The following is a 27,531-nucleotide window of genomic DNA, read 5'->3' on the forward strand; positions in this document are numbered from 1 at the left end:
TCCAATTTGGTCACCCTCTTCTCCTCGTTCCCTCCACCTCCGACACATATATCCTCTTGGTCAATCTTTCCTCACTCATTCTCTCCATGTGCCCAAACCATTTTAAAACACCCTCTTCTGCTCTCTCAACCACGCTCTTTTTATTTCCACACATCTCTCTTACCCTTACGTTACTTACTCGATCAAACCACCTCACACCACACATTGTCCTCAAACATCTCATTTCCAGCACATCCATCCTCCTGCGCACAACTCTATCCATAGCCCACGCCTCGCAACCATACAACATTGTTGGAACTACTATTCCTTCAAACATACCCATTTTTGCTTTCCGGGATAATGTTCTCGACTTCCACACATTTTTCAAGGCTCCCAAAATTTTCGCCCCCTCCCCCACCCTATGATCCACTTCCGCTTCCATGGTTCCATCCGCTGACAGATCCACTCCCAGATATCTAAAACACTTCACTTCCTCCAGTTTTTCACCATTCAAACTCACCTCCCAATTGACTTGACCCTCAACCCTACTGTACCTAATAACCTTGCTCTTATTCACATTTACTCTTAACTTTCTTCTTCCACACACTTTACCAAACTCCGTCACCAGCTTCTGCAGTTTCTCACATGAATCCGCCACCAGCGCTGTATCATCAGCGAACAACAACTGACTCACTTCCCAAGCTCTCTCATCCCCAACAGACTTCATACTTGCCCCTCTTTCCAAGACTCTTGCATTTACCTCCCTAACAACCCCATCCATAAACAAATTAAACAACCATGGAGACATCACACACCCCTGCCGCAAACCTACATTCACTGAGAACCAATCACTTTCCTCTCTTCCTACACGTACACATGCCTTACATCCTCGATAATATATATATATATATATATATATATATATATATATATATATATATATATATATATATATATATATACACACACACACACACATATGCGTGTGTGACAGGCTGGGCTATTCTTCAGCTGTTTCCTGGTGCTACCTCGCTGATGCGGGAAACAGCCATTATGTATAATGAATAAGAAATGAATATAAACGGATACACATATACATACACATACACAGACATATACATATACACATACATATTCATACTTCCTTGCCTTCATCCATTCTTGGCGCTACCCCTGTCCCACAGGAAACAGCATTCCTACCCCCTGCTTCAGCGAGGCAGTGCCATGAAAACAGACAAAAAAGGCCACATTCTTTCAAACACAGTCTCTAGCTGTCATGTGTAATGCACTGAAAAAGCAGCTCTTTATCGATATCCAGGCCTTACAGACCTTTCCATGGTTTACACCAGATGTTTCACTTGCCCTGGTTCAATCCATTGACAGCATGTCAACCCTGGTATACCACATTGTTCCAATTCACTCTATTCCTTGCACACCTCTCCACCTTCTGGGAGCGATGAAGAATGTGTGGAAAGAGAAAACATTATCTCAGAGTGCTAAAATGTATATGTTTGAAGGAATGGTAGTTCCAAGAAAATTATATGGTGACACCAACCACCACTGCTAAAGACCAACCTTCACTTGGAACCACTCACTCTTCCCTCTTCATACTCATACACATCCCTTACACCCTTGATAAAAACTTCTCTGCTTCTGGTATCTTACCTCACACACCATATATTCTGATGACCTTCCACAAGGCATCTCTATGAACCCTATTATATGCCTTCTCTAGATCCATTAATGCCACATACAGTTGTATCTTTACCTATAAAGGAGTGAAAATGACTGGGGAAATGTATAAGAGAAAGCAGCAGGAGGTCAAGAGGAAGGCACAAGGGTTGAAAAAAAGAGGGCAAATGAGAACTGGGGTAAGAGAGTATCATTAAACTTTGGGGAGAATAAAGACATGTTTAGAAGGATGTAAAAATGTGCAAAAGACAAAAGAACAAATGGGAACATCAATGAAAGGGGGAAGTGATAACAGGCAGTGATGAAGTGAGGAGATGGAGTATTTTGAAGGATCGTTGAATGTGTCTGATGAAAGAGTGGTAGATGTAAGGTGTTTTGGTCTGTGTGGTGCACAAAGTGAGTCAGGGAGGGTGTTTGATGGAAAGAGAAGAGGTAGTGAGAGCCTTGCAGAAGATGAAATCTGGCAAGGTGGTGGGTTTGAATGGTGTAACTGAATTTAAGAAATTGACTGAGTAAGGATATTATTTATGATTTATGGTGAAGTGCCTAAAGATTGGCAGAATGCTTGTATAGTGCCATCGTACAAAGGCAAATGGGATAAAGGTAAGTGTTCATATTACAGAGGCATAAGTTTGTTGAGTATTCTTGGAAAATTGTATGGGAGGGTATTGATTGAGAGGGTGAAGGCATATACAGAGCATCAAACTGGAGAGGAGCAGTGTGATTTCAGAAGTGGTAGAGGATGTGTGGATCAGGTGTTTGCTTTGAAGGATGTGTGTGAAAAATACTTAGAGAAACAGATAGATTTGTATGTGGCATTTGTGGATCTGGAGGAGGCATATGACAGGATGGATAGCAATGCTTTGTGGAAGATTTTAAGAGTATACAGTGTGGTAGGTAAGCTGTTAGAAGGAGAGAAGTTTTTATCAAGGGTGTAAGGCTTGTGTATGAGTAGGAAGAGAGGAGAGTGATCGGTTCCCAGTAAAGGTCGGTCTGTAGCTGGGATGTGTGATGTCCCCATGGTTGTTTAGTTTGTTTATGGATGGGGTGGTTAGGGAGGTAAATGCAAGAGTTTTGGAGAGAGGGACAAGTATGCAGTCTGTTGGGGATGAGAGGGACGGGGAAGTGAGTCAGTTGTTGTTTGCCAATGATACAGCACTGGTGGCTGATTCGAGTGAGAAACTGCAGAAGTTGGTGACTGAGTTTGGAAAATTGTAAGAAAGGAGAAAAGAAAGTTGAGAGTAAATGTGAATAAGAGCAAAGTTATTAGGGTCAGCAGTATTGAGGGACAAGTTTGTTGGGATGTGAGTTTGAATGGAGAAAAATTGGAGGAAGTTAAGTGTTTTAGATATCTGGATGTGGACTTAGCAGTAAATGGAACCATGGAAGTGGAAGTAAGTCATAGGGTGGGAGAGGGGGTGAAGGCTGTGGGAGCGATGAAGAATGTGTGGAAAGAGAAAACATTATCTCAGAGTGCAAAAATGGATATGTTTGAAGGAATGGTAGTTCCAAGAAAATTATATGGTTGTGAGGCATGCGCTATAGACAGGGTTGTATGGATGTGTTGGAAATGAAATGTTTGAGGACAGTATGTGGTGTGAGGTGGTTTGATAGAGTAAGTAATGAAAGGGTAAGAGAGATATGTGGTAATAAAAAGAGTGTGGTTGAGAGAGCAGAAGGGGGTGTTGAAATGGTTTGGACATATGGAGAGAAGAGTGAGAAAAGGTTGACAAAGAGGATATATGTGTCAGAGGTGGAGGGAACAAGGAGAAGCAAGAGACCAAAGTAGAGGTGGAAGGATGGAGTGAAAATGACTGAGTGATCGGGGTCTGAACATGCAGATGGATGAGAGGTGCTGGGAATAGAGTGAATTGGAAGAATGTGGTATACTGGAGTTGATGTGCTGTCAATGGACTGATCCAGGGCATGTGAAACATCTGGGGTAAACCATGGAAAGGTCTGTGGGGCCTGGATGTGAATAGAGAGTTGGGGTTTCGATGCATTAAACATGACAGCTAGAGACTGAGTGTGAACAAATGTGGCCTTTATGTATGTGTTCCTGGCACTACCTCACTGACACGGGGTGGCAACGCTGTTTCCCATGGGGTGGGGCAGCTCCAGGAATGGATGAAGACAAGCGAGTATGAATATGTATATGTGTATATATGTATATGGCTGTGTATGCATATGTATATGTTTTTATGTGTCTGGTCAGGTACGTGTATATGTGTATATATATGAGTGGATGGGTCTTTCTTCACCTGCTTCCTGGCACTACCTCGCTGATGCGGGAAATGACAATTAAAGGGAGGTGAACTTCAAACTAACCATCAGAGCTAGGATTGTAACCCATGCGGGTTTGAACCCAGGCTGCCTGTGGATGCATCATTAAGAGTCATGTCTCCTAAGAATGCATCACTGACATTAATCAAGGACCTTTGTACACCACTACTTGTTTGATAGATATATTGTATAAGGTATTTCATTGATCTTCATAAGAAAACTAGTCTGGCTATTTGTGTTTTTATTCCAAATTAACAAAATAATTCTAGCTGAAAAAATTCAGTCGACACAAAGAGCACCAGGACATGGCAGTTTGTCTAACGTCATGGTTGACTGCTGCTTGACTACCAAGGCAGTTTAATCATAAACAATTTAAACATATCTAGAAAAGTAAAATATCCTCACAATCAACAGACCATGGCATAACATCCATGAAGTACAGTTAAGTATTTATTGCTTAAAATGTTTTATTTGCTCCAATGAAATTCATTAAATTCAAGAATATGAAAACAAAGTATGAATAAGAAAGTCTGGAAAAAACACATTTCAAGTATTCCATAAAGCAAAATAATTTTGATTATCATAAAGAAAATAAATTTAAAACTTCCAGTAATTTCATACATTTAAATATTTATTTAAAAATACATATGAGCATTAACTATATGACACGATAATTCAAACAATTTTATGAATCTGTATGTGACTGATTGATAAAAACATTTGCAGGAAAAGATAAATTCTACAAATTCAGTTCATTACAGAATATGACGATGCATATTAGTAATGACTAGAAAGCATTTTCACATGATTAATTTAAGATGAATCAAACAGTGTTAAAAATAAGAGAAATAGCATGGCAGTAATGAAATTAGTTATTACCTCTGTAATTACCTAATTGTACAGCATGGAGAAGGACTTGAACACCTGTGAGGCCCCATCTCTCTGGCTTTCTTTACCATCATACAACTTTTTGAATTTCTATATACTGTATGCATTCAAAATTTTATCATATAGTTTATCTTTTTTATCTACCACCATATCACTATAGAAATATGTTTTCACATCTTTTCTAACAAGATTATTGCTTAGTTCCTTGCTATGACATTGATCTTTCCTTGCAGACCTTAAAGAGCTTTTCTCTCTCAACAATGTCAGTTTGATTCAGCAACTCAAAAGTTTTGATTGTGTCTTCCCGTATTCTTCTCTCTTATGTTGTGGGGAAACTTCCAGACATTTGTTGTAACTAATCTCCCTTGTTTCAAGTTTCATCTTTGCTGCCAACTGTTAAACCTTCTCGATTAGAATTTTATGTGTCATGAAATGGAGTGACCAAATTTGAAATGCATACATTAATTTAGGTCTAATAAATGCATTAAGTCCCTTTAACACACCTGTCATAGTCCCAGCGTGCATTTCACTGGAAGTTCTTTATCTCAAACAATGAGCATAAAGAATTCACTAAAAAAAATAAAGTGGATGGCATATTTTTATTTGATGGTTTAAACAAAAATAACTAATTGCAAGTTTTGTCTATCACAAGCAAAAAGCATCTTGTGGTTTGGCTTTGAGAATCTTCACTAGTGCTCACTGGACCTTCTCATATCACCTCCCACACTTTTTTTTTAATATATCTCTTATTTCTGTCTTTTTTTCTTATTTTTCCTTACCTGTATTGTTCTATTGATCTTCCACAACCTCTTCTTCTTCTGGTTCTTCCTCATCCACAAATTCTTCATCCTCAGCTGAAGCTTCTTGATATTGCTGATACTCAGATACCAGATCATTCATGTTAGACTCAGCCTCTGTAAACTCCATTTCATCCATACCCTCACCAGTGTACCAATGTAGAAAAGCCTTTCGCCGGAACATGGCTGTGAACTGCTCTGAAATGCGCTGTAGAAAGGAAAAATTCTGTTTCAGAAAGCTCTGGAAGGAATTCAGATTTCATCATAAAATGAATTATCGTTATCTCAAAGACCTTAATTATCCTATTATATTCAACACCTTTTCTACTTACATGAGAAGGATCAATTGAAACAAAGAGAATACTTATTTTGACATTCATAAAATATCCAAAAAACATCTTGATGTAAATGAGACATCCAAACATTTGATGATATCAAAAGCCAAAGAACATGTGCATTGCATCTATAAGAGTGGCAGCCAAAGAAAGGTTTGTTATCCTTATTAAAAAAAACTCAATCTCCTTATCTTTATCACTTCCATGCATGGTGGACACCACTGTGGCATTATAATTAATCTGTAACATTACCTCATATTGGACACCAATGTAGTGTTAGATTAGAAAAAATGCAAAAGCCATCGATGGTATGGTAGGCTTAGTATGAAGGATGAAGTGAGGTTCCCACATCTTACGGGTGGGCAAAGGCTACAAAGAAATGCTGGGTTCCTACATCACATGGATAGACGGAACTTACATTTCACACCTACCATTGCTGTGCAAACATGGTATTTCACTTATACTCCATGAATTGTATGGAAATTATCATAATTTTTCACAGGACATTTCATTTGGGTTTTAACTTATTACTATTTTTTTTTTATCATACTTTGTCGCTGTCTCCCGCATTAGTGAGATAGTGCAAGGAAACAGACGAAAGAATGGCCCAAACCACCCACATACACATGTACATACATACACATCCACACATGCACATATACATTATTATTATTTATTATTATACTTTGTCGCTGTCTCCCGCGTTTGCGAGGTAGCGCAAGGAAACAGACGAAAGAAATGGCCCAACCTCCCCCCCATACACATGTATATACATACGTCCACAACACGCAAATATACATACCTACACAGCTTTCCATGGTTTACCCCAGATGCTTCACACGCCTTGCTTCAATCCACTGACAGCACGTCAACCCCGGTATACCACATCGCTCCAATTCACTCTATTCCTTGCCCTCCTTTCACCCTCCTGCATGTTCAGGCCCCGATCACACAAAATCTTTTTCACTCCATCTTTCCACCTCCAATTTGGTCTCCCTCTTCTCCTTGTTCCCTCCACCTCCGACACATATATCCTCTTGGTCAATCTTTCCTCACTCATCCTCTCCATGTGCCCAAACCACTTCAAAACACCCTCTTCTGCTCTCTCAACCACGCTCTTTTTATTTCCACACATCTCTCTTACCCTTACGTTACTCACTCGATCAAACCACCTCACACCACACATTGTCCTCAAACATCTCATTTCCAGCACATCCATCCTCCTGCGCACAACTCTATCCATAGCCAACGCCTCGCAACCATACAACATTGTTGGAACCACCATTCCTTCAAACATACCCATTTTTGCTTTCCGAGATAATGTTCTCGACTTCCACACATTCTTCAAGGCCCCCAGGATTTTCGCCCCCTCCCCCACCCTATGATCCACTTCCGCTTCCATGGTTCCATCCGCTGCCAGATCCACTCCCAGATATCTAAAACTCTTCACTTCCTCCAGTTTTTCTCCATTCAAACTCACCTCCCAATTGACTTGACCCTCAACCCTACTGTACCTAATAACCTTGCTCTTATTCACATTTACTCTTAACTTTCTTCTTCCACACACTTTTCCAAACTCAGTCACCAGCTTCTGCAGTTTCTCACATGAATCAGCCACCAGCGCTGTATCATCAGCGAACAACAACTGACTCACTTCCCAAGCTCTCTCATCCCCAACAGACTTCATACTTGCCCCTCTTTCCAAAACTCTTGCATTTACCTCCCTAACAACCCCATCCATAAACAAATTAAACAACCATGGAGACATCACACACCCCTGCCGCAAACCTACATTCACTGAGAACCAATCACCTTCCTCTCTTCCTACACGTACACATGCCTTACATCCTCGATAAAAACTTTTCACTGCTTCTAACAACTTTCCTCCCACACCATATATTCTTAATACCTTCCACAGAGCATCTCTATCAACTCTATCATATGCCTTCTCCAGATCCATAAATGCTACATACAAATCCATTTGCTTTTCTAAGTATTTCTCACATACATTCTTCAAAGCAAACACCTGATCCACACATCCTCTACCACTTCTGAAACCACACTGCTCTTCCCCAATCTGATGCTCTGTACATATATACACATGTACATAATTCATACTTGCTGCCTTTATTCATTCCCATCGCCACCCTGCCACACATGAAATGACAACCCCCTCCCCCCGCATGCGCCTGAGGTATCGCTAGGAAAAGACAACAAAGACCACATTCGTTCACACTCAGTCTCTAACTGTCATGTATAATGCACCAAAACCACAGCTCCCTTTCCACATCCAGGCCCCGCAAAACTTTACATGGTATACCCCAGACGCTTCACATACCCTGGTTCAATCCATTGACAGCACGTTGACCCTGGTATACCACATCGTTCCAATTCACTCTATTCCTTGCACGCCTTTCACCCCCCCTGCATGTTCAGGCCCCGATCGCTCAAAATCTTTTTCACTCCATCTTTCCACCTCCAATTTGGTCCCCCACTTCTCCTCGTTCCCTCCACCTCTGACACATGTATCCTCTTTGTCAATCTTTCCTTACTTATTCTCTCCATGTGACCAAACCATTTCAAAACCCTCTTCTGCTCTCTCAACCACACTCTTTTTATTACCACACATCTCTCTTACCCTTTTATTACTTACTCGATCAAACCACCTCACGCCACATATTGTCCTCAAACATCTCATTTCCAACACATCCACCCTCCTCTGCACAACTCTATCTATAGCCCATGCCTCGCAACCACATGACATTGATGGAACCACTATTCTCTCAAACATACCCATTTAGGCTTTCCGAGATAATGTTCTCACCTTCCACACATTTTTCAACACTCCCAGAACTTTCGCCCCCTCTCCCACCCTGTGACTAACTTCTGCTTCCATGGTCCATCCACTGCCAAATCCACTCCCAGATATCTTAAACACTTCACTTCCTCCAATTTTTCTCCATTCAAACTTACCTCCCAGTTGACTTGTCCCTCAACCCTACTGTACCTAATAACCTTGCTCTTATTCACATTTACTCTCAGCTTTTTTCTTTCACACTCTTTACCAAACCCAGTCACCAGCTTCTGCAGTTTCTCACCCGTATCAGCCACCAACGCTGTATCATCAGCGAACAACAACTGACTCACTTCCCAAGCCCTCTCATCAATCTCCCCACCATCCATATGGGAGGAATTCAACCACTTCCTATGGTAAACGCTAATATCCCCTAAAAGGAGAATCTCTGCTTGCAGGTGAGAAGATGCTACAGTCTCATAGCAAGATTTTAGATAGTCGAAGAAATATATGAAATTTGTAGAATTAGGAGAGCAATAGCTGAAACAGAAAGAAAGTTGATTGCTGGGAGACAGACCATGAAAACCACATAACATCAAATTTGGGGGACTCAAGGTCCTTGAGGCATTCAACAGATGTGGTGATGGAATCAGCACAGGCACCACCTTTTAACAGGAATCATGAGTGAAGATTATAATTGGACATGAAAAAGGGGCTAATGAGAACATTATTATACAATTAGGTTTCATAGAGAAGTAAGATTTTAGGAGAGGTACTAGAGATATGTTGTTCAATGTGAAGAGAGGTTTCTAAAGAGACCATGAATGTCAGTGTACTGAAGAGAAAGTAAGGAAGGTATATTAGAGAGGGAAAGGTCATGGGTGGGGCCAGTACTATTACTGCCTAAGCCCTCCCTCTCACTGATGGAAGAGTCAGGCAGAAACCCATAGATTCTTAGCACCCCATGGTGCTGGGAACTAGGGGCCATAGATATGTTGGACTTTATCATGATTATATTAAAAATGCCTGTGCAGACAAAAGGTGGCAAGATAAATTATTGAAGAAAATAAGGGAGGAGCTCGTAAGGAAAAGATGGCATGACTAGTCTGTTAATCCTGTTTTAATGTGACAGAAAGTAAGACCAGCCATCCTAATTTTGAGAGTGTAAGATGGTTCCAGGCACCAATTTAACACTCCTCTTTCAAGATGGTAGTACCTCCCTGGGCGGCTGCTGTCAACAACTGTCAACATCTGATACACCTGCATCTCTTAACTGAAAGTGGCTGAAGGCAAGCCATTTTGGCCAAAAGTCAGATGTATGTTTGATGGGGATGAACTTTTGAAGGTGGGATCCCATACCATAATTTGCAGGCTAGCAAAATTCCCAATGTAAACTTATTACACCTGCTTTAAATGGTAAATACTAAATGTATTCTTAATTAGTAGTATTACATATTAACTAAATGCTCCAATTTTAGAAGACTAGAATGGATCTTGAATTATAGATGAAGTGGGTAGGTTAGAGCTTAGCTAAATAAGACTGCACAAAAGAGAATTAATCAGCTGTGAGATGAAGCAAAACAAAAGCATTACAGGTACACCACTGAATTTCCACCAACTGATGGTTCAGCACCTCCTTAAGTCTGGACAAAATCACATGAGGGAACTTGAAATTACTGCAGCCACCAGACTAGTTTACTGGGCAGCCACAGATGGCGTTGTGTGTAGGGCGCGCTTATTCACATTCTATACACTGCACTTGTTGGTGGTGATACCGCAATTCTGTGAGATTCTTAGCTTATTGTGCTTTAATTTAACCCTAGCTATGGCTTCTAAGACATATGAGAGTGTCATTCATAGTGTCAAACATAAATACGAGTCCATATCAATCCAAGATAAAGTAGAACTGTTGAAAAAATTGGACCATGGTGTTTCAGTGCGTAAGCTCTGTGACATCTACAGTATTAGTTCATCAACTGTTTACGATATAAGCAAAGGGAGAAAATATTGAAATCCTATGCAGACAGTGATTCCAAGAAGCAAATGACCATTAGAAAAACTATGAAAGATGGTAAGAGTACTTAGCATGATCAAGTGATGAGGGAATGGTTTCGACAGCATTGGAGTGATGGAGTGGACTTGTCAAGTAGCATGATAATGGACCAGGCTAACTTGTTCAATAAAGAACTTAAATTACAACATGAGCATGACTATAGCAAAGGATGGCTTCAAAGATTTAAGAAGCGTCATGGAATTTCCATGAATAAAGTGTGCAGAGAAAAGCAATCTGCAAATCACGAGGGAGCTACCGAGTGTGTCGGCAAATTTACGAAACTCGTAGCTGACGAGCACCTCAGTCCTGAGCAGGTGTATAATGCAGATGAAACTGCATCATTCTGGCAATGCACACCTAGGAAAACACTAACAACAGAAGACGAAGAAGACCCCCACAGGATTCAAACAATCTAAGGACAGACTTACCATCTTAGGGTGCTCAAACATTTGATATTTGTTTAATTTAAATTTTTAGCAGTCCATGGTATACTTCAGACATATGGGAGATGTATAGTTAGTGGGTTAGAGGTGTGTTGATGAATTATTATTACATGACCATGGTTGGTCCAGCAAAGTGGTTAATCCAGCAAGGCGTTGGAACCAAGAGTGCCAGAAAATCGGTGGTTTACTTGTACTTTCATAACCTGTTGAGGTCTTAAATCTCTTACCATCTATACTTTTTTCTTCTAAATATTTCACATGTGCGAATAATAAAAAATTAATACCTTAAAAATTTCTTGTATTGCAGTGGAGTTGCCTATGAAGGTGGCTGACATTTTGAGACCCTTTGGTGGAATATCACAAACAGCAACCTTGACATTGTTTGGGATCCACTCCACAAAGTATCTGAAACAATGCAAAACACAAATGTGAATTTCTACATGATGTGGACATCAAAAATGAACCCAAACTTAATATCTTTAACAACATCATGCAAATAAATTAATTATCACTACAATAATGCTTTAACTTTATTGGCATGTAATCAGAATAAGAAAGTTGTATTTCAAATGCTCTACCTCAACTAAATACACTTCTGAAAGGTAACATTTCTGAACAAACCAGCAGCACAACCTAAATGAAAACACGCAAAATATGCTCGAAAAATTCTGCATGTAGATTATGCAGCATACAACACTTGCCTTCTTAAATTATTAACAGTAAAACAAGGAAGCTACAGATATAGAGTGCTTTATGAAACTGGGAAACAGAAATTTGCAGACTGTGGTAACACAGCACTTCCTGTGAGTTTCTTAGACATCATCAATTCAGCCTTTTATACTGCCAACTTGCAACAGTTTGGTGAGGATTTTTAAAAAATGTTAGCTTTAGCTATGTTGCTGACAGACAGAAAGGAAATTTTACTTAGCTTCTGCATTAATGCACTATTCATCCTAAATCATATTGAAAACACATAAATTTGAAGAAAATTTGATCATTTATTGTACAACCATTTTCTATATTCATTCCTTTATGTTGTAATTTATCAGCAGTTTCTTGGTGTCTGAAATCTACCCAGTAACAGCTCTATACTAAATAGCTAATAAAGATAAACTTTAAGCTTTGAAGTCTTCAATTACAAGTATCATTAACTAATTTATAGTCAATCTATACATTAAAATTTTCAGATTACCTTTAAGAACTTGGTGCAGCATATATCCACAAGAGATTGCACATACTCTGGTATGAATAAATGAGTAAATATATAAATGAAATATATATATATATATATATATATATATATATATATATATATATATATATATATATATATATATATATATATATATGCAATTGAGTGGGAGAAGTATAAAAGAAAGAGACAGGAGGTCAAGAGAAAGGTGCAAGAGGTGAAAAAAAGGGCAAATGAGAGTTGGGGTGAGAGACTATCAGTAAATTTTAGGGAGAATAAAAAGATGTTCTGGAAGGAGGTAAATAGGGTGCGTAAGACAAGGGAGCAAATGGGAACTTCAGTGAAGGGCGTAAATGGGGAGGTGATAACAAGTAGCGGTGATGTGAGAAGGAGATGGAATGAGTATTTTGAAGGTTTGTTGAATGTGTCTGATGACAGAGTGGCAGATATAGGGTGTTTTGGTCGAGGTGGTGTGCAAAGTGAGAGGGTTAGGGAAAATGATTTGGTAAACAGAGAAGAGGTAGTAAAAGCTTTGCGGAAGATGAAAGCCGGCAAGGCAGCAGGTTTGGATGGTATTGCAGTGGAATTTATTAAAAAAGGGGGTGACTGTATTGTTGACTGGTTGGTAAGGTTATTTAATGTATGTATGACTCATGGTGAGGTGCCTGAGGATTGGCGGAATGCGTGCATAGTGCCATTGTACAAAGGCAAAGGGGATAAGAGTGAGTGCTCAAATTACAGAGGTATAAGTTTGTTGAGTATTCCTGGTAAATTATATGGGAGGGTGTTGATTGAGAGGGTGAAGGCATATACAGAGCATCAGATTGGGGAAGAGCAGTGCGGTTTCAGAAGTGGTAGAGGATGTGTGGATCAGGTGTTTGCTTTGAAGAATGTATGTGAGAAATACTTAGAAAAGCAAATGGATTTGTATGTAGCATTTATGGATCTGGAGAAGGCATATGATAGAGTTGATAGAGATGCTCTGTGGAAGGTATTAAGAATATATGGTGTTGGAGGCAAGTTGTTAGAAGCAGTGAAAAGTTTTTATCGAGGATGTAAGGCATGTGTACGTGTAGGAAGAGAGGAAAGTGATTGGTTCTCAGTGAATGTAGGTTTGCGGCAGGGGTGTGTGATGTCTCCATGGTTGTTTAATTTGTTTATGGATGGGGTTGTAAGGGAGGTAAATGCAAGAGTCCTGGAAAGAGGGGCAAGTATGAAGTCTGTTGGGGATGAGAGAGCTTGGGAAGTGAGTCAGTTGTTGTTCGCTGATGATACAGCGCTGGTGTCTGATTCATGTGAGAAACTGCAGAAGCTGGTGACTGAGTTTGGTAAAGTGTGTGGAAGAAGAAAGTTGAGAGTAAATGTGAATAAGAGCAAGGTTATTAGGTACAGTAGGGGTGAGGGTCAAGTCAATTGGGAGGTGAGTTTGAATGGAGAAAAACTGGAGGAAGTGAAGTGTTTTAGATATCTGGGAGTGGATCTGTCAGCGGATGGAACCATGGAAGCGGAAGTGGATCATAGGGTGGGGGAGGGGGCGAAAATTTTGGGAGCCTTGAAAAATGTGTGGAAGTCGAGAACATTATCTCGGAAAGCAAAAATGGGTATGTTTGAGGGAATAGTGGTTCCAACAATGTTGTATGGTTGCGAGGCGTGGGCTATGGATAGAGATGTGCGCAGGAGGATGGATGTGCTGGAAATGAGATGTTTGAGGACAATGTGTGGTGTGAGGTGGTTTGATCGAGTAAGTAACGTAAGGGTAAGAGAGATGTGTGGAAATAAAAAGAGCGTGGTTGAGAGAGCAGAAGAGGGTGTTTTGAAATGGTTTGGGCACATGGAGAGAATGAGTGAGGAGAGATTGACCAAGAGGATATATGTGTCGGAGGTGGAGGGAACGAGGAGAAGAGGGAGACCAAATTGGAGGTGGAAAGATGGAGTGAAAAAGATTTTGTGTGATCGGGGCCTGAACATGCAGGAGGGTGAAAGGAGGGCAAGGAATAGAGTGAATTGGAGTCATGTGGTATACAGGGGTTGACGTGCTGTCAGTGGATTGAATCAAGGCATGTGAAGCGTCTGGGGTAAACCATGGAAAGCTGTGTAGGTATGTATATTTGCGTGTGTGGACGTGTGTATGTACATGTGTATGGGGGGGGGGGGTTGGGCCATTTCTTTCGTCTGTTTCCTTGCGCTACCTCGCAAACGCGGGAGACAGCGACAAAGTATAAAAAAAAAAAAAAAAAAAAATATATATATATATATATATATATATATATATATATATATATATATATATATATATATATATATTGGAAAGGATCACAATTTTGCACGTGATCAAGATATTCCTATGAGTCCACGGGGAAAAATGAAACACGAAAAGTTCCCAAGTGCACTTTCATGTATTAATCACAACATCAGGGGAGACACAAGAGAGAAATATAACAGTCAGTTGATATACATCGAAGAGACGAAGCTTGGAGGCCATGTTTACCAAATGGCGTCCTAGCTTCGTCTCTTCGATGTATATCAACTGACTGTTATATTTCTCTCTTGCGTCTCCCCTAATGATGTGATTATTACACAAAAGTGCACTTCAGAACTTTTCGTGTTTCATTTTCCCAGCAGGTTTGGATGGTATTCCAGTGGAATTTATTAAAAAAGGAGGTGACTGTATTGTTGACTGGTTGGTAAGGTTATTCAATGTATGTATGATTCATGGTGAGGTGCCTGAGGATTAGCAGAATGCTTGCAAAGTGCCATTGTACAAAGGCAAAGGGGATAAAAGTTAGTGCTCAAATTACAGAGGTATAAGTTTCTTTAGTATTCCTGGTAAATTATATGGGAGGGTATTGACTGAGAGGGTGAAGGCATGTACAGAGCATCAGATTAGGGAAGAGCAATGTGGTTTCAGAAGTGGTAGAGGCTGTGTGGATCAGGTGTTTGCTTTGAAGAATGTATGAGAGAAATACTTAGAAAAGCAAATGGATTTGTATGTAGCATTTATGGATCTAGAGAAGGCATATGATAGAGTTGATAGAGATGCTCTGTAGAAGGTATTAAGAATATAGGGTGTGGGAGGCATGTTCTTAGAAGCAGTGAAAAGTTTTTATCAAGGATGTAAGGCATGTGTACGTAAGGAAGAGAGGAAAGTGATTGATTCTCAGTGAATGTAGGTTTGCGGCAGGGGTGTGTTATGTCTCCATGGTTGTTTAATTTGCTTATGGATGGGGCTGTTAGGGAGGTGAATGCAAGAGTTTTGGAAAGAGGGGCAAGTATGCAGTTTTGTTCGCTGATGATACAGCGCGGGTGGCTGATTCATGTAAGAAACTGCAGAAGCTGGTGACTGAGTTTGGTAAAGTGTGTGAAAGAAGAAAGTTGAGAGTAAATGTGAATAAGAGCAAGGTTATTAGGTACAGTAGGGTTAAGGGCCAAGTCAATTGGGAGGTAAGTTTGAATGGAGAAAAACTGAAGGAAGTAAAGTGTTTTAGATATCTGGAAGTGGATCTGACAGCGGATTGAACCATGGAAGTGGAAGTGAATCATAGGGTGGGGGAGGGGGCGAAAATTCTGGGAGCCTTGAAGAATGTTTGGAAGTCGAGGACATTATCTTGGAAAGCAAAAATGGCTATGTTTGAAGGAATAGTGGTTCCAACAATGTTGTATGGTTACAAAGCGTGGGCTATGGATAGAGTTGTGCGCAGGAGAGTGGATGTGCTGGAAATGAGATGCTTGAGGACAATATGTGGTGTGAGGTGGTTTGATCGAGTAAGTAATGTAAGGGTAAGAGAGATGTGTGGAAATAAAAAGAGTGTGGTTGAGAGAGCAGAAGAGGGTGTTTCGAAATGGTTTGGTCATATGGAGAAAATGAGTGAGGAAAGATTGACCAAGAGGATATATGTGTAAGAGGTGGAGGGAACGAGGAGAGGTGGGAGACCAAATTGAAGGTGGAAAGATGGAGTGAAAAAGATTTTGAGTGATCAGGGCCTGAACATGCAGGAGGGTGAAAGGCGTGCAAGGAATAGAGTAAATTGGAACAATGTGGTATACTGGGGTTGACGTGCTGTCAAGAGATTGAACCAGAGCATGTGAAGTGTCTGGAGTAAACCATGGAAAGTTCTATGGGGCCTGGGTGTGGAAAGGGAGCTGTGGTTTCGGTGCATTATTACATGACAGCTAGAGACTGAGTGTGAACGAATGGGGCCTTTGTTTTCTTTTCCTAGCGCTACCTTGCACACATGAGGGGGGAGGGGGTTGTTATTTATTCCATGTGTGGCGAGGTGGCGATAGGAATAAATAAAGGCAGACAGTATGAATTATGTACATGTGTATATATGTATATGTCTGTGTGTATATATATGTATACATTGAGATGCATAGGTATGTATATTTGCATGTGTGGACGCATTCTCCCCATGTGACCAAACCATTTCAAAACACCCTCTTCTGCTCTCTCAACAATACTCTTTTTATTTCCACACATCTCTCTTACCCTTACATTACTTACTCGATCAAACCACCTCACACCATATATTGTCTTCAAACATCTCATTTCCAGCACATCCACCCTCCTGCGCACAACTCTATCCATAGCGCACGCCTCGACACCATTCAACATTGTTGGAACCACTATTCCTTCAAACATACCCATTTTTGCTTTCCGAGATAATGTTCTCGACTTCCAAACATTCGTCAAGGCTCCCAGAATTTTCGCCCCCTCCCCCACCCTATGATTCACTTCCGCTTTCATGGTTCCATCTGCTGCCAGATCCACTTCCAGATATCTAAAACACTTTACTTCCTTCAGTTTTTCTCCATTCAAACTTACCTCCCAATTAGCTTGACCCTCAACCCTACTGTACCTAATAACCTTGCTCTTATTCACATTTACTCTTAACTTTCTTCTTTCACACCCTTTACCAAGCTCAGTCACCAGCTTCTGCAGTTTCTCACATGAATCAACCACCAGCGCTGTATCATCAGCGAACAACAACTGACTCACTTCCCAGGCTCTCTCATCCACAACACACTGCATACTTGCCCCTCTTTCCAAAACTCTTGCATTCACCTCCCTAACAACCCCATCCATAAACAAATTAAACAACGATAGAGACATCACACACCCCTGCCACAAACCTACATTCACTGAGAACCAATCACTTTCCTCTCTTCCTACACGTACACATGCCTTACATCCTCGATAAAAACTTTTCACTGCTTCTAACAACTTGCCTCCCACACCATATATTCTTAATACCTTCCACAGAGCATCTCTATCAACTCTATCATATGCCTTCTCCACATCCATAAATGCTACATACAAATCCATTTGCTTTTCTAAGTAATTCTCACATGCATTTTCAAAGCCCAAACCTGATCCCACATCCTCTACCACTTCTGGAACCACATGCTCTTCCCAATCTGATGCTTTTACATGCCTACACCCCCTCAATCAATCCCCCCCATTGATTTTTCAAGAATAATCAAACAAAACTTTTTTACCCTTCTTTTTTGGACTCATTTTTTTTCCCTTTGGCCCTTTTGTACCCTTGGACTTGCAAAGCATTCTGCAATCCTCAAAGGCCAAACCCCACCCCCCTGGGAATTTATACTACATTTAAAAAACCTTACCCTTTTTTAAAAAGCCACCCCCCTTTGCAACATACAAAACAAATTTTTGGAAACCCACTATTCCCCCTTTAAAACATACCCCTTTTGGGTTTTGGAGATAAATGTTCTCGACCCAAAATTTTTTCAAGGCTCCCAGGATTTTCGCTCCTTCCCCCACCTATGATTCATTCGCTTTTCCCGGTTCCCCTTTTTCCCTGCCAGATTTCCACTCCAGGGGTTTTTTTTTAAAAACACTTTTTATTTCTCCCAGTTTTTTCTCAAATTTAAAAAACTTACCTTCCAAATTGGACTTTGATCTCACCCCTTAAAGTAAATTATTTTTTTTGTTTAAATTTTAATTTTCTTTATGACTTTTTTTTCTTTAAAACCCCCCCTTCCTTTTCAAAACAAATTTTAAACCCCCAAATTTTTAGTCCATCCCTGGCTTTTTTTGAATTTTGTTTACAATTTTTTATTTAAACCAACCCCAATCGACTTTTTATACTTCGGCGAAACAACTGGGTTGCTTTACCGCTAGCTCTTCATCCCCCAAAAGATTCATGCTTTTTCCCCCTTTTCCCAAAAACTCTTGCATTACTCCTAAAAAAACCCCTCCTAAAACAAATTTAACCACCCCGGGGGGAACATCACACCCCCCCCTGCGCAAACCAAACATTAATGGAGAACAATACTTTCCTCCCCTTTTCCTTTCCAGGGGAAAACTCAACCAAACTTATACCTCTGAAATTTGGGGCAAATTTACTTTTTCCCCTTTGCCTTTGTTCATTTTGGCATAAAGGAAGCAATTTCGGCCCAAAACCCAGGCACCCCCCCACCATGAATCATACACACATTTTAAAAAGCCCTTTCCAAAAACCCGTCAACAATTTCGTTTTAACCCCCTTTTAATAAATTTCCCCGGGGTTTATCATCCAAACCGTTGCCTTTTCCGGTTTCATCTTCCGCAAAACTTTTACTACCCCTTCTCTGTTTAAACCAAATACATTTTCTCCTAACCCTCTCTAACTTTGCACACCACCTTCGACCATAATAACACCTCTGAGATATTGCCATCTATCTATCAAACACATTCAACAACATTCTAAAATTATTTACTCCATTCCTTTCACATCACCACTACTTGTCATCACCTCCCCATTTGCGCCCTTCACTGAAGTTTCCATTTGCTTCCATGTCTTACGCACTTATTTAACCTCCTTCCAAAATCTTTTTTTTGTTTTTTTTTTTTTTTTTTTTTTTTTTTTTGACTGTCTCACCGCGTTTGCGAGCAGCGCAAGGAATACAGACGCGTAAAGAAAAATGGCCCAACCACCCCCCAATACACATGTTATATACATAGTCCACATCACGCAAATATACATACCTACACATAGCTTCTCTAGGTTTACCCCAGACGCTTCTATGCCTTGATTTCAACACATGTCAGCACGTCAAATCCCGTTTACCCAACATCGCTCCAATCATTACTTATGTCCTTGCCTTCCTCGCTCCTTTCACCCTCCTGCTTTGTTTTCAGGACCCCTTGATCACTACATTAATACTTTATCACTCCAGATCTTTCCCCTCCACTTAGATTTGGATTCTTCACACTCTTCGTAGCCAACTTGCGCTCCGCCTTCCAGACACCTGTCGAGACACATATTATCCTCTTGGTCAATCTCTTTCCTCAGCCGTCTAACTACAATCCGCTCTCATGTGGCTCACTATTGCTCAGACTTGTCTAGAAAACATCCCTCTTCTTGACTACTCTTCTCAACCACGCTCTTTTTTCATTTCCATACAAATGTGCATCGCTCTCGCTTATTATTCATCGCTTCCGTGTACTTCTCTCACTCGATCTACCATCCTGTCACAATCACACACATTTGTCCTTAAACGATACTCATTTCATTGCACATCCTTCTATCACTCTCCTGCGAAAGTACGTCTCTATTACATATAGCCTCATCGCCTACGCAATCCATACACTCATTGTGTTGGTACTCACTTAAATTACTCTCTCGGCGAGCTGAATACAGTTAACCCGTAGTTTGCTTGCTTTTTCCAGAAGATACCATGTTCTCTCGACGTGTCCGCACTCACAATTCCTTTCAAGGTCCCAAGAATTTTCGCCCCCTTTCCCCCATCGCCCTATGATATCCACTTCGCTCTCCATGGTTCTACCTACATCCTGCTAGCCAGGATCTCACTCACAGTTGTATCTGAAAGAACTCTCTATGCACTTTCCTCGCGCTCTAGTTCTCTTCTCTTTCCATGACAGAGAAAACATCTATCTTACCTACCCTAATATTGTGGACTTGTACCCTCAACCCTACTCTGTAGCACTGTGTAATGAATACCATTGCTCTTATTCACATTTATTCACTGATACTGTTCGTTTAATTTAGCCACACACAGCTCGTTACCACATATTCATTCGAGTCACACCAGCATTCTGCAGTTTTCCATCAGTAATGTCAACATCGCACCTCGAGCGCAATGTAATAATCTAGCGAAAACCATTTGCTGACCAGTCACGCTTTCAGCGCAAGCTCATTCATCCTCCTCAAACAGTACGTTCAATTTACTATGCCCACTCTCTTTCCCATAACTCTCTTGGCATGTACTCACCTAACAAGACCGCCCATCCTCACAATAGTAAACAAATTAAACATCACCATGGAGGATAATCCACCCCCCCGCCCAACCCACCCTCGCCTCTTTGCCCGCAACTACGCGATTCACTGAGATCCTCTCATATCACTTCTCTCTTCCTACACGTATACTTTGCACTATAACCATCCATCGATATAAAACTGTCTCAATGTTCTAAAAAACTTTCCTCCACACACTCCTCCATATATTCTTAATATCTCTCTTTCAACAGAGATCTTCTAGCATATAGAGATCTATCTATTCTCATATGCGCTCTATGTGTCTTCCGCGATCATAAATGCTACAATACGACTAAATCCTTTTGCGTTTTCTATGTGATTTCTCACATACATTCTTCAAGGCCAAACACTGATCCCACACAATCCTTTTCCCCCTTCTGAAAACCAAAACTGCTCTTCCCCATCGGGATGCTCATTGGGTACATGCCTTCACCCTCTCAAATCAATTACCATCCCATATATTTACCAGGAAATAACTCAACCCCAAACTTAAAACCTTTTGGTAATTTGAGCTTTCACTTTTATCCCCTTTGCCTTTGTACAATTGGCCCCTATGAATGCTTTCCCGCCAATCCTAAAGCACCTAAAAACCATAAAATTTCATCATACATTTAAAATTTAACCCTTTAAACCAACCCAGTCAACAATACAGCCCAACCCCCCTTTTTTAAATTTAAAATTCCACGCAATACCATCACAAAACCTGTTTGCCTTGCCGGTTTTTCCTTCTTCCGCAAAGTTTTCCCACTACCTTTTTCTCTGTTTAAACCAAATCATTTTCCCTAATCCCTCTCACTTTTGCACACCACTCCGCCCCCAAAAACACCCATTTATCTGCCACTCTATCTTCATCAAAACCCCATTCCAAACAACCTTCAAAAAAACTCAATCCATCCCCTTTTTTTCCCCCAAACTTTCCCCAAAAACTACTTGTTTATCCCCCTCCCATTTGTGCCCTTCACTGAAGTTCTCTTTTTGCTCCCTTGTCTCACACACTTTATTTACCCCCCTCCAAGAAAAATCTTTTTATTCTCCCCTAAAATTTTTTGATACTCTCTCACCCCAACTCTAATTTGCCCTCACTTTTCTCACTCTTGCCCCTTCTCTTAAACCTCCTGTCTCTTTCTTTTATACATTCTCCCACTAAAATTAAAATTTTTCTCCTGCAAAAATTTGCCCAAAATTTGCCTTCTCTCTTTCTTTCACTAATACTTTTTTTACTTCTTCATCCACCACACTCACTTACCCTTTCTAATCAACCCACCTCCCACTCCTTCTCATGCCACAAGCATCTTTTGTGCAATCCTCACTGATTCCTAATCCCTTTTCCCTTTCTCCCCCCACTTCCCCTTGCTCCATTGTTCTCACCTTTTTCCATTACTGTATTTCGTCTCTCTTCCTGGAAACTTCCGCACCAGGTTTTTCCTTTCTCAAGCTCATTTAAATTTTCTCACCACCTCTCCATTCACCCCAACATTTCAACTTCTTCTTTTCTGAAAACCCCTAAAACACGCACAAGATAATATAAAATTCCCTATTGTTTACCCCAAAACTTAGCCCCCCAAAGAAGAAATTCGTTTAGGACCCAAAAAAGATTTTATTTTCCGCTTTCGGACCCCTCTCCCCTTTTTCCAGCACTTTAAATTCTAAAGTTTCATTTTTCCTTTCCACGAACCCCCCCCATGTTTTACCAATTATTCCCTCAAACTGCACATTACTTTTACCCTTTGGCAAAATTTAAAATTTTCCCATCACTATAAAAATTGGTTCTTTTGCATCAAAAAACCCCTAAACAACACTAATTCAAATTGCTCCCAAAAACCTTTGCCTTCCCCTGATCTTTCTTTCTCCCTGCCCAGGTGATATGCACACAATAATTTTACCCAACCCCTTCTTCCTCAACTTTTCAGTTTTACCCCAATTAATCGAGAAATTTACCTTCTTACACTCCCAACCAAAAAACCCCCCACAAATACCTGTTTTCCTCTCAAAACCCCCATCCCTTGGGGGGTAGGGGTGAAAGAATATTCCCACGGGAATTTTCCTCGCGGGGGCTAGAGAAAAAGGATAGAGGTGGACGGGAGCGGGGGCCAGAAATCCTCCCCCCCTTGTATTAACTTTCTTTAAAAAGGGAAACAGAACATCTTTTTTTATTCTCCCTAAATTTAAATGATACTCTCTCACCCAAACTCTCATTTTCCCTTTTTTCATTTTCTTGCTCCCTTTTTCTTTACTCCTGTTTTCCCTTTCCTTTTATACATTCCCACTCGTTGCCCTTTTTTCCGCAAAAACGTCCAAATGCCTCTCTCTTCTCTTTCATTAAAAAATCTTAACTTCTTCATCCCACCCACCCACTACCCTTTCTAATCAACCCACTCCCTTTCTCATACCACAAGCATCTTTTGCGCAATCCCCTCACGGGTTCCCTAAATTTTCATCCATTCCTCCCCCCCTCCCCTTTCTTCCATTGTTCTACTTTTTCAATTCTGTACTCAGTCTCTCCTGGTACTTCCTCACACAGTCTCCCCTTTCCCCAAAAACTCACTTACTATCACCATCCTCTTCCACCCAACATTCACTCTTCTTTTCTGAAAACCCATACAAATCTTCACCTTAGCCTCCACAAGATAATGATCAGACATCCCTCCAGTTGCACCTCTCAGCACATTAACATCCAAAAGTCTCTCTTTCGTGCGCCTGTCAATTAACACGTAATCCAATAACGCTCTCTGGCCATCTCTCGTACTTACATACGTATACTTATGTATATCTCGCTTTTTAAACCAGGTATTCCAAATCACCAGTCCTTTTTCAGCACATAAATCTACAAGCTCTTCACCATTTTCATTTACAACACTGAACACCCCATATATACCAATTATTCCCTCAACTGCCACATTACTCACCTTTGCATTCAAATCACCCATCACTATAACCTGGTTTCGTGCATCAAAACCACTATCGCACTCATTCAGCTGCTCCCAAAACACTTGCCTCTCATGATCTTTCTTCTCATGCCCAGGTGCATATGCACCAATAATCACCCATCTCTCTCCATCAACTTTCAGTTTTACCCATATTAATCGAGAATTTACTTTCTCAAATCCTATCACATACTCCCACAACTCCTGTTTCAGGAGTGCTGCTACTCCTTCCCTTGCTCTTGCCCTCTCACTAACCCCTGACTTTACTCCCAAGACATTCCCAAACCACTCTTCCCCTTTACCCTTGAGCTTCGTTTCACTAAGAGCCAAAACATCCAGGTTCCTTTCCTCAAACATACAACCCATATCTGGTAAAAATGTAGCTTAGACATTGAAGCTTATTGATACAGTGGTTAAATTGATGAGAACTACTATTGACGTTTGTGTAAATAAATTATACATTTCCCTTTTCCATAGCCAGAGATTGAACCATTTTGTGACATTCATTTTTTCATTTCATTTCAAGCCAGAAGTTTCAGTTTTCTAAATTATTTCTTACATTTTTTCATATGTATATATATGTATATGTGTGTGTGTGTATATGTGCATATGTATGTGTATGTATATATATATGTATATATATATATATATATATATATATATATATATATATTTTTTTTTTTTTTTTTTTTTTTTTATACTTTGTCGCTGTCTCCCGCGTTTGCGAGGTAGCGCAAGGAAACAGACGAAAGAAATGGCCCAACCCTCCCCATACACATGTACATACACACGTCCACGCACGCAAATATACATACCTACACAGCTTTCCATGGTTTACCCCAGACGCTTCACATGCCTTGATTCAATCCACTGACAGCACGTCAACCCCTGTATACCACATCGCTCCAATTCACTCTATTCCTTGCCCTCCTTTCACCCTCCTGCATGTTCAGGCCCCGATCACACAAAATCTTTTTCACTCCATCTTTCCACCTCCAATTTGGTCTCCCTCTTCTCCTCGTTCCCTCCACCTCCGACACATATATCCTCTTGGTCAATCTTTCCTCACTCATTCTCTCCATGTGCCCAAACCATTTCAAAACACCCTCTTCTGCTCTCTCAACCACGCTCTTTTTATTTCTACACATCTCTCTTACCCTTACGTTACTTACTCGATCAAACCACCTCACACCACACATTTTCCTCAAACATCTCATTTCCAGCACATCCATCCTCCTGCGCACAACTCTATCCATAGCCCACGCCTCGCAACCATACAACATTGTTGGAACCACTATTCCTTCAAACATACCCATTTTTGCTTTCCGAGATAATGTTCTCGACTTCCACACATTTTTCAAGGCTCCCAAAATTTTCGCCCCCTCCCCCACCCTATGATCCACTTCCGCTTCCATGGTTCCATCCGCTGACAGATCCACTCCCAGATATCTAAAACACTTCACTTCCTCCAGTTTTTCTCCATTCAAACTCACCTCCCAATTGACTTGACCCTCAACCCTACTGTACCTAATAACCTTGCTCTTATTCACATTTACTCTTAACTTTCTTCTTCCACACACTTTACCAAACTCAGTCACCAGCTTCTGCAGTTTCTCACATGAATCAGCCACCAGCGCTGTATCATCAGCGAACAACAACTGACTCACTTCCCAAGCTCTCTCATCCCCAACAGACTTCATACTTGCCCCTCTTTCCAGGACTCTTGCATTTACCTCCCTAACAACCCCATCCATAAACAAATTAAACAACCATGGAGACATCACACACCCCTGCCGCAAACCTACATTCACTGAGAACCAATCACTTTCCTCTCTTCCTACACGTACACATGCCTTACATCCTCGATAAAAACTTTTCACTGCTTCTAACAACTTGCCTCCCACACCATATATTCTTAATACCTTCCACAGAGCATCTCTATCAACTCTATCATATGCCTTCTCCAGATCCATAAATGCTACATACAAATCCATTTGCTTTTCTAAGTATTTCTCACATACATTCTTCAAAGCAAACACCTGATCCACACATCCTCTACCACTTCTGAAACCGCACTGCTCTTCCCCAATCTGATGCTCTGTGCATGCCTTCACCCTCTCAATCAATACCCTCCCATATAATTTACCAGGAATACTCAACAAACTTATACCTCTGTAATATATATATATATATATATATATATATATATATATATCCCGGAAAGCAAAAATGGGTATGTTTGAAGGAATAGTAGTTCCAACAATGTTGTATGGTTGCGAGGCGTGGGCTATGGATAGAGTTGTGCGCAGGAGGATGGATGTGCTGGAAATGAGATGTTTGAGGACAATGTGTGGTGTGAGGTGGTTTGATCGAGTAAGTAACGTAAGGGTAAGAGAGATGTGTGGAAATAAAAAGAGCGTGGTTGAGAGAGCAGAAGAGGGTGTTTTGAAATGGTTTGGGCACATGGAGAGAATGAGTGAGGAAAGATTGACCAAGAGGATATATGTGTCGGAGGTGGAGGGAACGAGGAGAAGAGGGAGACCAAATTGGAGGTGGAAAGATGGAGTGAAAAGGATTTTGTGTGATCGGGGCCTGAACATGCAGGAGGGTGAAAGGAGGGCAAGGAATAGAGTGAATTGGAGCGATGTGGTATACAGGGGTTGACGTGCTGTCAGTGGATTGAATCAAGGCATGTGAAGCGTCCGGGGTAAACCATGGAAAGCTGTGTAGGTATGTATATTTGCGTGTGTGGACGTGTGTATGTACATGCGTATGGGGAGGGTTGGGCCATTTCTTTCGTCTGTTTCCTTGCGCTACCTCGCAAACGCGGGAGACAGCGACAAAGTATAAAAAAAAAAAAAAAAAATATATATTATCCCTGGGGATAGGGGTGAAAGAATACTTCCCATGCTTTCCTCGCGTGTCGTAGAAGGTGACTATAGGGGACGGGAGCAGGGGGCCAGAAATCCTCCCCTCCTTGTATTTTTTAACTTTATAAAATGGGAAACAGAAGAAGGAGTCACGTGGGGAGTGCTCATCCTCCTCGAAGGCTCAGACTGGGGTGTCTAAATGTATGTGGATGTAACCAAGATGTGAAAAAAGGATATATATATATATATATGGAAAAGGAAATTCACAAACGTCAATAGCAGTTTTCATCAATTTCACCACTGAATCAATAAGCTTCAATGTCTAAGCTACATTTTTTCTCCAACTTCACTATTTTCTTGTCAAAACACCATGCATGAAAACTATCACTCCAGTAACACAACTATAAACATTTACTTCCCCTTTAAAAAGTTCTGGGGAAGTCTGTCTCGATACACTGCGGCGAGGCGACGCGACGCTGACACAATCACTGTCACAATATCACTTCTGCCTCCTTCCAAGCGTTGTTTCAGGGAATAATTCCGGGTTGCTTCTTAGGGTCCTTTTCCATAGCCAGAGGTTGAACCATTATGTGACGTTCATTTTTTCATTTTTTTTTTTTTTTTTTTGTTTTCTAAATTGTTTCTTACATTTTTCATATGTATATATATGTATGTGTGTGTGTGTGTGTGTGTGTGTGTGTGTGTGTGTGTGTATATATATATGTATATTATCCCTGGGGATAGGGGTGAAAGAATACTTCCCACGTATTCCTCGCGTGTCGTAGAAAGCGACTAGAGGGGACGGGAGCGGGGGGCCGGAAATCCTCCCCTCCTTGTATTAACTTTCTAAAATGGGAAAATGGGAAACAGAAGAAGGAGCCACGCGGGGAGTGCTCATCCTCCTCGAAGGCTCAGAGTGGGGTGCCTAAATGTGTGTGGATGTAACCAAGATGTGAAAAAAGGAGAGATAGGTAGTATGTTTGAGGAAAGGAACCTGGATGT

General features: G+C 40.8%; 1 protein-coding gene across 1 annotated transcript in view; it reads right to left on the minus strand.

Moving 5' to 3' along the window:
* Positions 1-4,182: 4,182 nt before the first annotated feature.
* Positions 4,183-27,531, minus strand: part of LOC139759137 (tubulin beta-4B chain-like) — a 176,182-nt gene continuing 152,833 nt past the window's right edge. Inside the window, exons 8-9 of the mRNA XM_071681134.1 lie at positions 11,549-11,669; positions 4,183-5,847 (exon numbers count right to left, since the gene is read on the minus strand). Of these exons, the coding sequence (XP_071537235.1) occupies positions 5,632-5,847; positions 11,549-11,669 (337 nt within the window). The 3' untranslated portion in view covers positions 4,183-5,631. The remainder of the gene's footprint in view (positions 5,848-11,548; positions 11,670-27,531) is intronic.

This window comes from Panulirus ornatus, chromosome 2, assembly GCF_036320965.1.
Source record: "Panulirus ornatus isolate Po-2019 chromosome 2, ASM3632096v1, whole genome shotgun sequence".
Lineage (NCBI taxonomy): Eukaryota > Metazoa > Arthropoda > Malacostraca > Decapoda > Palinuridae > Panulirus > Panulirus ornatus.